The sequence below is a fragment of the Diabrotica undecimpunctata genome, chromosome 1, assembly GCF_040954645.1.
Source record: "Diabrotica undecimpunctata isolate CICGRU chromosome 1, icDiaUnde3, whole genome shotgun sequence".
Taxonomy (NCBI): Eukaryota; Metazoa; Arthropoda; class Insecta; order Coleoptera; family Chrysomelidae; genus Diabrotica; species Diabrotica undecimpunctata.
In genome coordinates this window covers 165,445,698-165,458,754 of record NC_092803.1, presented here as the reverse complement: position 1 = coordinate 165,458,754, position 13,057 = coordinate 165,445,698, and the positions used below count along the sequence as shown (strand labels likewise).

Below are 13,057 nucleotides of genomic sequence, written 5' to 3'. Positions count from 1 at the left end.
CATGTATATCAATATAAAAACCCTATCGGGCTACATCACAAAACGTTTTCAGAATAAACATTCCATCAGCAGTGCTATCCTAAAATAAGTATAATCACTTAATTAAAGTAAACGTTTAAGTTAAAAGTTTCACCAAGGTTGTTACAAAATCGTATGTGTATAAACAGACTCATAACTCCGGTTACATTGACTACTTTGTTCAGACTTCTTAATATGTCATTTTAAGCAGTTACCATCAACAAGTCCCAACAGACACTTCGTCCAAGGACTAGCAACCCCAGTAAAGTCATACGTTACCATGTGATCAATTTCTTAACTTAAACATCACAGTTTTTGAATATCAAAGATGTAATTCATATTTAATGTAACTACATTTAAATGGTTTCTACCCACATATTTAGTGGCTTCAAAAATGTAAATCCTTTACATATATACATTGATCGCATTTCTTAATTTTCCCGTCTTCTAAGTCGAGGTAATCTGCAGTAATTTCTCCTTGTGTGCAAAGATATTGCGTTTTTTGTAAATTTACTTCGAGACCCCATTTTTTGTACTCTTCCATTAGTTTTCTAGCCATATACTCCAGGTCTTCCTTGTCTTGGGTAATAACTACCTGACCACCTGCATAGTGCAACGTGTATAACGTTTCATCCTCAGTAGACAGCCCCATTTCCTTTACACTTCTTTTTCCAGTGCCTGAGTGCTGAGTGAATAGTGCACTGTTTAATCATACCAGTAATTTTTTTTTATTAATAGTCCCATTATAAATCATAGGGAAACAAACTCAATATACGATATAAGAAGAGTGGGAGTGGCCTGAAATAAATTTCCGAAGGTAATATAAGTGTTCAATGCCTAAAAATATTAGACATTTATTACATTATTTATATATATATATATATATATATATATATATATATATAAATAATGTAATAAATGTCTAATATTTTTAGGCATTGAACACTTATATTACCTTCGGATATATATATATATATATATATATATATATATATATATATATATATATATATATACCTTATATATATATATATCCTATATATATATACCTTATATATATATATATATCCTATATATATATATATATATATATATATATATATATATATATATATATATATATATTGTCTAGTGGACAGAATATGATGAAATACATGACTTTACAAATGTTAGAACTGCAGCCCTTGCTGTATTTGACAGTAACCCAAACGTTCTACAAATTCTTGTTCAACCTTGTTTATTGTGTCTTGAAAAATATTGTTTATTGCTGTCCGAATTCTCTGTTGTAATTCTTGATTATTTGCTGGTTTCGTTTGATGCACAATATTCTTCAGATGGCCCCACATAAAATAATCCAAAGGATTGAAATCTGGTGACCTCGCTGGCCATGCAATAGGTCCAAGTATCCACAATTCTGACGGTTAATCTCGCCATTTAACGTGAAAGTGGCCTCATCAGAAAAAATAATGTTTTGTACCAAGAGAGGGTCTCGGTGGGAGTTATCCATCATTGCTTCGCAAAATTGCATATTTCTATCGGGGTCATCTTCGTTTAATTTCTGTACAAGTTTGATTTTATAAGGATGCTATTTTTCAAACTTTAATAGTTTGCATACCATTGTTTTGCTAACACCGATATCGCGATTAACTTTACGCACAGAAGTGTGCGCATATTCTTCAAAACTAAGTAAAACATATAATGCTGTATCAGCATTTGCAGAGGGATGACCTGATTTCCGTGAATTTTCAACCGTACCAGTTTCTCGAAATTTCTTTTCAATCTTGATGACTGTTGAACGCGTTATAGGTCTTTCGCGTTACTTTATGAGCACACACAAAACTATTGTATTTTTGTCCACCCTGTACCAATTTGAATCAACATGTGATACATTTTTGGGATCAGCTTAGCTAGTGTAATCCAAAAATTGAGACAAAATGGGGGTGTTCCATTAAAAAAAAATGAAGGTGACATCATTACTCGAAAGTAATTCACCCTGTATATTAGAATATTATTTTAAAATACGGTAAATTAAAATCAAAAATCGATGTGTTTCAGGATTATTTCTGAAAATGCTCTGTTTAGCTAAAAAAGAATTTGTTCCATACTTTACGGACACAGTATATATATATATATATATATATATATATATATATATATATATATATATATATATATATATATTTCCTTTCTATATTTCTAATTTTCATACTTCTTAAATCTTCTTCCACTTGTTGTGTCCATTTCAGTTTAGGTATGCCTCTGCTTCTTTTACTGCTGGTATCCATTCCGATATAACTCTTAACGAATTACTCTTCTCTCTTCTCATTATGTGTCCATACCATCTAATACTTTGTGCTTTTATTGTTCGAATTATGTTATTGTCTTGATCCATCCAATCTTGTATTTCGTGATCTATCCATTGTCTTGCATCCTCTTCGTTTTTCCTCGTTGGTCCTAGTAATTTTGTAATAATCTTTTTCTCAAAATTTTTAATTGCTCTTTTTTTCTTGCTTTTAATGTAACTGTTTATGCAGTATATAAGTACTACTATTGGTCCTATGCTCGTTTTGTAGATTTTTGTTTTTGTGGTTCGGCTTATCTTCTTATCTCTAAACATTTTTTATTTCGATAAAACGCTGTATTTCCCGCTAGGATTCTTTTTACATCTACACTTTCATTTCTCCTGTTGACTAATACTCCAAAATATTTGAATCGTTCAACCTGCTTCTTCTTTTTCTTGCTTATGTTTATGTATTTTGTTTAATTTTCATTTATTTCCAGTCCTCTCAGTTTGGCTTCGTTTTCTATTTTTTGGAAGGTTTTCTTTAATGCCTTTCTATGTGTTGCTACGATGGTTATATCGTGAGCATATCCTATTATTTGTGCTGCATTCTTGTTTATAGTTTCTGCGTTTGAAAGCTTTTTATTATCTTGTCTACTGAGAGAATAAACAGTACCCTTGAGAGTGCATCTCCCTTGTCTTACTCCATTTATTATTTCCCCAAAACCAAACATTATTTTATTTAAAAAATCTTAAGGTTGTTTTATCATTTCCATCTAAAATGATAAAGTCATAAAAATAATAAATTCGATACTAAAAATTATAAAGCTATATACACAAATGTGCAGCCTTTATATCATTTAGAAATAGTATATTCCCATACGACCTTTTAATGATTAGCCCATTTACCTTCTTAACACCAATCCGTCTGGCCTGGCCTCCTAAGGAATGCAGACGGTCTAATTTCTCCAATATGGAAATGAATCCGGAAACAATTTGCTGCTCGGAGCCGAAAGCCGTAATTGGGGTAGGGATGAATTTCATTGAGGAAACAAACGCCAAACGCCTCGTCTATTGAAATTGTGAAGTTGTTTGGTCTAGCTCGGGCCTAACCTTAGGGGATTAAAGGTGTGACCACCACAACTAACCCTATAATCAACCCTAAAATCACATCTATTATTCGACCGTCTGCCCATAAATCAGGTCGAATCATCGCCATAGTTTTGGTTAATTTATACACCTCGTTTGGGGAATAAACTTGTTAGAAATTTAGAAAGTGAGAGTGACGTGGGAAAATTTCGAGAAAAGGAGATGAGTTTCAATTTTGAATGGGACCGCTTTGGATGGCGTGACCACATTCTTAATTATTTAAGAGACAGGACGATCCGGGCTATTACTTAATAACAGACAAATAACGAATATTAAAAAAACACATAATAGAAAATTATCTACATCATTAAAGTTTTATACACAATATTCGCCAAAATAAATGGTATTAAAATTAAGTTTGCCAAGAAAGTCAACACCGTTAGCAATTACTAAAAAATTTGGTCATACTAAATGCGTTTTGTCAGTGGAGATACCCATTTTTCGCTGAAAAACAGTTTGTGTCAATAATAATCATACGTTCTTGACCAGATACGTTCTTTAAAATGAGCCTACGACGAATTGCGTATAAAAACACTTCGGCTGTGTAAATGTATTGGTTGTTGTTCTTACCACGTTCGAATTGAACTGCAACTATACGTTACAGAAAAATGTGCAAGATAAGTTTTTGCAAAATGAGTATTTGGCCCATATTTACCTTAATACTTATATTATTCGACAAACTACTCGATCCCTCGAATGTCAGCGTCCAGAATTTAAACATTTTAGAGAAGCCATCCCATATTAAAACATTTGGTGTGGTATGTAAAGAGATAGGACATTATTTTTGTTTGAGGATAAGAACCAATTTCTGTTAATCTACTACCATTTAGAGTAAATATTATTCTTCTTCTTTTGTGCATACATACATTAGCGCAATGGGCTATACTACAGTCATATGCTCAATGGATTTACTTCACGAACATTTTGAAAATAGAACAAAATGAGTTATTATTTTCAGAAGAACTACTAGTGGTGTCAATTTTAAACAAACAATAATCGTTAATCGGTAATTTTCGAAATAAATAAAATAGAATTTTAAATAATAATAACAAAAACAATACTACAAACTCACGTAATCTGTGTAGAACCTAATGAATATGAAAGATATAACTAACCCATATCAAGTGAGCTAGACCAATACAAAGAAGAAGCAAATTCAGGTTTAAAAGAAAGATCAGACTAGTCAATAAAATAGTTATAACGACATTAATATATGCCTTGGTAGCATAGGTAGAAACATGCAATACAAACAGAAAAAAGGAGACAAGCAATGCAAAACACAAGCAGAATGGCAGCTGCTAGATTCCTTACTACGTACACGTATATGTACCTTCTTCTTTAGGTGCCGTCTCTAAGGCAGGTAATAGGCAGGTGATAATTAGTAGCAGACTCCAGACAGGACAATTTCATTTAAAATTTTGCACAGACAGTATCCCGAAAAAATTTTCTCATACTACCGCATGTCTGTAAAATGTTTTGAAGAACTGCTGAAGCTGGTATAAAGTAAAATAACCAAGACTAAAACCAACATGCGAATTCCAATTGACCCAGCAGAACGATTAGTTATTACAATAAGGTAAATAAACAAAGTAAGATAAAATTTTATTAAAGTAAATTGTTATCAACCGATATGAAGATATCATGGACCGAGCATGTAACAAACAACGAAGTCATGAGAAGAATCAACAAAAGAATGGAAGTATTGGAAACCATCAAGACACGAAAGCTGCAATACCTGGGGCATGTTATGCGTAATGAGAGATACAACCTACTTCAATTGATTATACAACGGAAAATCCAGGGCAAGAGAAGTGTAGGAAGAAGAAGAATCTCATGGTTGCGTAACTTGAGGGAATGGTACGGATGCACATCAATTGAACTATTCAGAGCAGCAGAATCTAAGATCAGAATAGCCATGATGATTGCCAACCTCCGTCGCGGAGATGGCACGTGAAGAAGAAGAAATTGTTATCCTTAACAAGTCGTTAAGGTAAAATAAGTAAAAGTATTAATATAATTGAATTAAAGTATCTTCCGATGCAGCTGGTGATTAAGGGACTAAATACTGTGAAGTTGATTGAGTGGATCCACAAGGAGAGACTATATGAGAGTAAGGCGAGGGTGATTGGACGGACGAAGGAAGCGGAGTTTCTGAGCACTGCAGTGACAGACTGGATGCAGCGCAAAGACGGGTTGAAGATAACGGCGGTTGTTGCGAGCATGAAGATGACTGCTGTGTATACACTTGTTGAGCAGGTTGCATATAATTTAATTGTTGGTTGGTACTCGGCTGATTGTTTATTTGTGGTTGTTGCGAGCATGCAGATGACTGCTAAGTATACACTTGTTGAGAATGTTGCATATAATTTAATTGTTGGCTGGTACTCGGCTGATTGTTTATTTGTGGTTGTTGCTTGTATGAAGAGGACTGCTGTGGATATGGAGACTGTATACTGTATTGTAAAGGTTGCATATAATTTGTAAACATAAATATTCCATTCTCTTTAGTCTAAAATTGATTAAATTATGTTGCGGCATACTATTCATAATTGGCAATAATGACATTAAAAAAGCCGTATTACCCATAACGTCGTCCAATCTCTCCTATTTTTGTAAAGCTACTGACTGCGACAATATCGCTGTGATACTTTTTAAATCTTCATCTTCCTCTAATCTTCGTTTGCGAACATTTGTCTTTAATCTTTTGTTTTCGGGTTCTTCAGCTGTCTGAATTTGAGTATTGCTTTCATTTATTGTTTCCGCAACCTGTTCTCTATCTTCTTCTTTTCTCTCTTGGATATTAGATGACGTTGGCCTCTTTTCCATATGAACCCCTAAAAATGAGAGTTGATCATAGTATATATATTTTCGCTTTCTTTGTGTAGCGGCTTGTCCGCTTTTAACTTTGTTCTCTAGGGTAACTTTTCGTTTAAATTGATCACGAAGTGATTTCCACTTAGTCTGAAGTTCCTTTCCTAAAACAAAAAATATTGTTTTAGATATTTAGCAACCGGATCGAACTTTTCTGCTTTGGAGTATTACTTCCATGTGGCAAAGTCAACCATTGGACAAATAGTAAAAGAAACATGCTTGGCTATATGGGAGACATTACAAGCGTTAGAAATGCCTATACCAACTAAAGATAAATGGATAGAAATATCAAACAAAATGTTCACAAGGTCCAATTTTCCGCACTGCTTGGGCGCTATAGACGGTAAACACATTCGTATGATGTGTCCCAAGAATACAGGAAGTGAATACTTTAATTACAAAAAATTTTATTCCATTGTCTTATTGGCCATCGCAGATTCAGATTATTGTTTCACAGCTGTAGATGTAGGGTCTAACGGAAGAGAGTCTGACAGTAACATATTAAAAAGTTCAGCTTTTGGACAACTTTTGGATAGTAATCCAAAGTTGGTTTATCCTTTTGTATTTGTTGATGACGAAGCTTTCGGATTAAACACTAATTTATTACGGCCATATCCAAGACGAAATTTTAGCCATAGTGAGCGAGTTTTTAACTACAGGTTAACAAGAGCAAGACTTGTAGAATGTACTTTTGGTATATTAACCAGCAAGTGGCGGATATTCCTTACACCTATTTTACTTGAACTTGACTTTACAGAACTCCTTACAAAAACCGCCTGTGTCCTTTATAACTTCGTACGAAGAAGAGACGGTTTTGATTTTAATGATACCCTAAGATCCACTACAAGATATATCGGCCTTAGGAACTGGGTGACGATCATCGGGAATTTCAGTCAGAAATCAATTTAAATCTTATTTTGTAAGCAAAGAAGGAGAATTGGTATGGCAATATGATAAAATTTAAAATTCAAGTAAAAGATACCTACCATAAAAGCAAATGTTTTTTTAAATTGCATATTGTAGTTGAATAAGTATAAGTGTAAGTGAATAAAGTAAAAAAACTCACCTTACTTGTTTTTTTCGTCTGGGGATAAATCGTTCCAGTTTTCAACCATTTCATTTGCAATTTCACTCCACAATTTGGCCTTTAAATCCCTATTAGAACATTCCTTTAAATGTAAAATGTAAAGCGCAGGGCGCCTTTCAATTTCACTGATAAATTTTTCTGTATCAAACATACTTAATTTGAAAAATTATTTTTTGTTGTGTCTGTACCTCTGGCGTGACAAACCTCTCGTCTATTTGAACACATATGAAACAATGAGTTGCATGCTAGTCCGTTTCTCTCGCCGCTTGGACAACGCAGCAGATTGCGATTGGCTGGCATAAAAGGTTTGAAATTGAAACACTATCCACTCACATAACTTCAAAAGATGTTGATGTTTCTTTGCAGCTATACCTTTAGGCTCATTGCGGAGAGTAGGCAACTTGTGTGGAAATGGTGCTACTTTTAACTAGATTTTCTACGAAAGTTCACCGTTTTTAATTGTGTATCGGTAAATTCTGTTTTGTAATAAAGCCGACTTTGCCTATCACGATGTTCTTCTAGCCACACTGCCGATGACATAAGAAAACTTTGCTTTTCAGTATTTATTTTTCGGCTAACAAATGGAGTGACTACAGTATATTGAAGTTTTTAAAGTCATTTAGTTCTATATTCCAAACTGTAGCTCATACCGATCTTACTTAGTGCTGCCAATCCCACGGTGTAACAATACTTAATGCCGGGTGCTTCTTTAGAGTACGTTCAATAAGACCATGAACATGGTTTGCTTCTATGTGGGTATGACCTTTAAGTAAAAACTTATGAATGATTGTTTTTATTAAAGGGGGGCAAACACTCATAAGAAAAAAGAAATTGACTGCCATCATAATATTTCTGTTTTGACTTGGACAGTTGTGTGACCAAATTATCAAGGTCTCTGTATTAGAGTTTTCTACAACTTCTTCTGCCCACTTCAATAAGGCTGACGATATTTCGTTACCACCTTTACCAGCAACAGATTCATCTCGCATCACACACTAGGACTTCTTTTCTGTAGCATCATAAATGGTGATATTTAAAGTCCAAAGCTTTAAGCAATAAAAGCTTTTTGAGTTAGATAGATAGGGGGTGGGTTTACTTTGTCAATCTTTTTACCGATGTATCGGATATCAGCAACTTTTAAGTGCTGATAGTAGTTTTGTTAACAAGTCTAGGGGGGCTTTCTTTTTCGATAACAGTGTCACTGAGTGTGAGAATAATTGGAAAATGGTCCCAGTTCATATCCAATGCCTCTTCTATCTCCATGTAATTTGTTGAAATATTTCTGACTACAAAGAAGTCGATAAGGTCTGGGATTTTATTTGTGTCAGTACACCAGTATGTTGGTTTTCCCGTTGATATTGCGTCGCATTTTATGTATTTCATTGCTTCTAAGACTGTAAACTGCTGTGACGATTACTTCATAGTTTTTACATTTAATTTTTACTGATGTGGCCTGAAATTCTTTAGTTCTGTATCCCATTTCCTGATAGTGCATAATATTTTCTTTGATTATTACTGCACTACCTCCTTGGATGCATTATCAGGGTGAGTAGTATGATAAAATTTATAACCCATATGACTCATTCGTAAAATGGGTTTCAGAAATGAGGCATATGTCTATTTTTTTTATTTCTAGTATCGCTTGTAGTTCTTGCTGATGTTTCAAGATGCCATTTGCATTCCATTCTACTATTCGTAAACTACCCGCAATTACCAAGTCTTTTAGGTATAGCTCCTTTGGTGCTATAAACGTTCAGATATCTATAATTTTTTTTTCGCCCATTTCATTTAGACTGGGATAAAACTTGAAAAATTGTTTATATTTTCCATACTATTTTTTCTTAGTATTTAAATATTTATTTCTTTTTTTCTAATTAATGAAACCTAATTAAAATCACCTCGACTCTTACGTAGCAAAATGTAATTTTCTGATGTGACGCTGATAATATTCGTGTCATATCCGGTGAAAATTAATATTTAAAATGTTTGTAATAGGTGTGTTTGTTAAAACGTTATTGTATTAACATAAATTTTATTATAATCAATAATCATTGACTTGGTAAACATCTACAAAAGTTACGACTGCTTCTGAATTCTGAATGCATCAAAATATCGTTATTGTATTTTTTTTAAGATTCAATATTCTATTGTGATTGCTTACCTGCAGAATAATAATAGTTTTAAGTGTTACAAATTGTATGTTATTGTTTACTGTAGAAATTTTTGTAATAAATTATAAAATAATTTTGCCTAGGAGTTTATAATCTTTATGTATTTGAATCGGTCATTTTAAAAACCACAATATCCACATTTTGTCAAAAATAACTTTACATTATCATGTAGTTTTTACCAGCCTCTATCATTTCGAGAACAAAACACACTAATCTCATCCTTAGTTAGTGGGATATTCATTTAAAAATTTTGAGCTCATTTGAAAACCACTTATATCCGAGATATATGTTGTTTTGTAAATGATTCGTTAGGAAGCGCACTCATCGCATTGATGACATTACGATTTAAAAGCAACAATATTTTTGTGAAAATGGATACCGACGTACGTGAATCAAAAGAAAGGCGTAAAGAAGATGTAAAAAATGTTACTTTCAAGTGCGAAATAGTTAAAAAAGCTCCGGTGCAAGGTGTAGAGTATACAAATTATAAAGGAAAACAGGGTTCCCAAAATTGAACAAGGCAAAAGTTGCAAGTAAGTATTTCGTACTTTATAACCTCAAACAGTCCCTTAAAAAATGTTACTTTTAGATGTAGGAAGAAGTGTATTTCTTAAGACGCAGATGAAATAAGTTAGAAGTGTATGCAAAATTCAGAGGATTTACCACAAAAGATAAACAAGATACGTATTTACAAAACCTCACAGCTCCTCATATACATATTCAATACTGTTTTATTTTGGCAGAAAAGATGTATGTAAAGAACATTTTGAAAAATTACATGGGATAAGAGACAACAGAGTACGTCGTATTTATAACTTATTTGTTATTGGTAAATCGTAAAGATTTACGTGGCAAAAGAACGCCAGCTATTGGCAAGCTTGTTTTTATTATTATAAAATTTGAGAACACATTGAGTCCTTTCCCAAAAAAAAGGGCATTATACCAGTGGAGAATATGAATATTTGAATGAAAAACTAAGTGTGAAAATCAGGCATGAAATGTTTGTTGCGCTAAATCCTAACTTGAAAGTTAAATATAAATTTTACTTAAAAGTATTTAAGCAGAATTATAATTTTTCTTTTGGGAGGCCATAAGTGGATGTATGCTGTGAATGTAAAGAGTTAAACTTAAAACTCAAATCAAAAACCCTCAATGATACTGCAAAACGTGTGGCTACAGCAGAAAAAATGGTCCATTTGCGTGAGCAAAAAAATTTTATAATAAAATGAAGGAAATCACAGAATTATGTCAAATGATCGTTCTGTTGGAGGTATTTGTATAGATTGTATACATTTACAATTTTACCGAGTTCATACACCATTTCAGTATGTGCAAGTAGTATTATCATCGAGTCAGAAAAATAATTTTACTGTATTTTTGATTGAAAATAACAGCTTGATAAAGGTGATAAACTTTTAAACGATGGTGACCTAAATATTATAGAAAAACTTGTCTATCTAAAAACTTCTAGCAGAGATGTACCAAAAGAACAAAAGCAAGCATTCACTATAGCATCGTTCAATCACTTTTCTTACTCTAATACAACAAAAGGATATGTGCTCGTCCGTAACTTCATAGACGGTTTTACACAACATTCATTCAAACTTTCAATAGCAGATACTACTTCTGGTTTTCCTGTAAAGAAAGCTTACCCTGATCAAAAAATTTGTATTGAAGATAAGAAAACGGTAAATTTACGCAAATTTAGGCAATATGTAGAAAATGAAGAAGTAGAAGTCTGTAAAGAGTTCTATTCCGAAATTTTTGACTGGCCTATAGCAGCAATAGAGTACAAAGATATAATACATAACTGTTTATGACAATTTCTTTATTTTGTTTTATTTAAAGTTTAATATGTAAAATATATTACTTTGACATTGGGAAAACGTAGTTTTATATTAGAAAATTTTCGAAAAATAGCAGTCATTTTAAAAACCACATATATCCATCGACTTTGACGTTGTTTTATGTAAGAAATAATATGCCAAAATCTACAACGTACAGTGTGTTCGTAAAGTATGGAATAAATTCGATATTTCCTAAATGAATAGCCTTTTTAAAAAATCTAAAACATGTTGATTTTTAAATTTAATGTTCTACATTTTACAATAAAATTTCATTATACAAGGTGATACACATTACAGTGATGACGTCATCGGCTCTTTTTTTAAATTTAACATTTTTAACATATCCATTAGACCCGAGTATTCTACTTTTTTGAAATCAGCTCATTTTTATCGATCTAAAAATGTCCTAAAGTACATGCTGTTAAATTTAAAAAAAAGAGCCGATAACGTCATCACTTTAATTTGTATCACCTTGTATAATGAAATTTTATTTTAGACGTGTTTTAGATTTTTTTAAAAAGGCTTTTCGTTTAGGATATATCGAATTTATTCCATACTTTACGGACACACTGTATGATAGAAATCATTGCATATACTATGTAAGTTAGTACCAAGCCGCCACAATCTCTCTCTCTCTCTCTCTCTCTCTCTCTCTCCAGCTTCACAATCCTTGGTGAGTGTTCTCTGCCTCTACCTACTTCGGTTAATCATAAATTCTCGTCAGTTGTGTATTCCCATCGCATGTAAATCTTTTAGAATGTTATCTCTCCATCTGAGTTTAGGTGTGCCTATGGGTATCCTGCTAATCGAATTTTCTTTCCATACCTGTTTGATGAGCCATTCTTTATTGGCTCTATGCAAATCTCCTGCCTACCTCAGTCTTTGGGCTTTTATCTCGTTAATCAAGTTTGGTTGGTTATACATGGTCTCCAAGGTTTGCAGTGCTTCTGGAAAATATTTTGCCTTTGAAACGCCCTAAAAATTGTTTTATTTTATTATAGTAAAGGTTACAACTAATCTAATTCTTGTTCTATATATTTGATTCTTTAATCATCTTTAACTTAAGTATGTCTTTATATATTCGTGTTTGTATTTCCCTTTTATGTCATAGTTGTGAGTTATAGTAGCACCTAGATACTGGAATAATTTTGAATTTGATCGTTAAGATTTAATATTTAATACGACTCTAAAAGTGCAAAATTATGTGGAAATGCCGTCTTTGAAAAGTAGTGCTGCAACCCTAATTGTTATTAATAATAACTTATCATAATAACTATTATGATAGTTTTAATAAGATGGCGACCTGCACACTATTATAGTGCAGTAAGACGTTACCTAGATGTGAAATATCGTGGTGGATCGATTGGACGACTAGGTTCGATAGAATGGCCAGCTAGGTCACCGGAGCTCACACCATTAGATTTTTTTCTGTGGGAGTACTTGAATTCTAAGTTTTACGATATAGCATTACGAATTGTTGAAGAATGAAGACAATTTCCTCCGACACATTTAAACGAGTACGTCAAGAGTTTAGAAATAGGATGCAATACTGTTAGGATGTAGATGGAGCACATTTTAAACACTTAATATAAGAACTGGTTCTTAAATCTTTATGAATATTAAATGCAAAATT

General features: G+C 32.8%; 1 protein-coding gene across 1 annotated transcript; it reads left to right on the top strand.

The window, feature by feature from the left end:
* Positions 1-6,571: 6,571 nt before the first annotated feature.
* Positions 6,572-7,228, top strand: LOC140436238 (uncharacterized). The gene has a single exon (XM_072524939.1). It carries the CDS (start codon positions 6,572-6,574, stop codon positions 7,226-7,228), a length of 657 nt encoding a protein of 218 aa, XP_072381040.1.
* The last annotated feature ends 5,829 nt before the right edge of the window (positions 7,229-13,057 follow it).

What these genes read in the sequence shown, in the direction of transcription:
- LOC140436238 (XM_072524939.1), top strand. Translation starts at nt 6,572, where the DNA reads ATGCCTATACCAACTAAAGATAAATGGATAGAAATATCAAACAAAATG.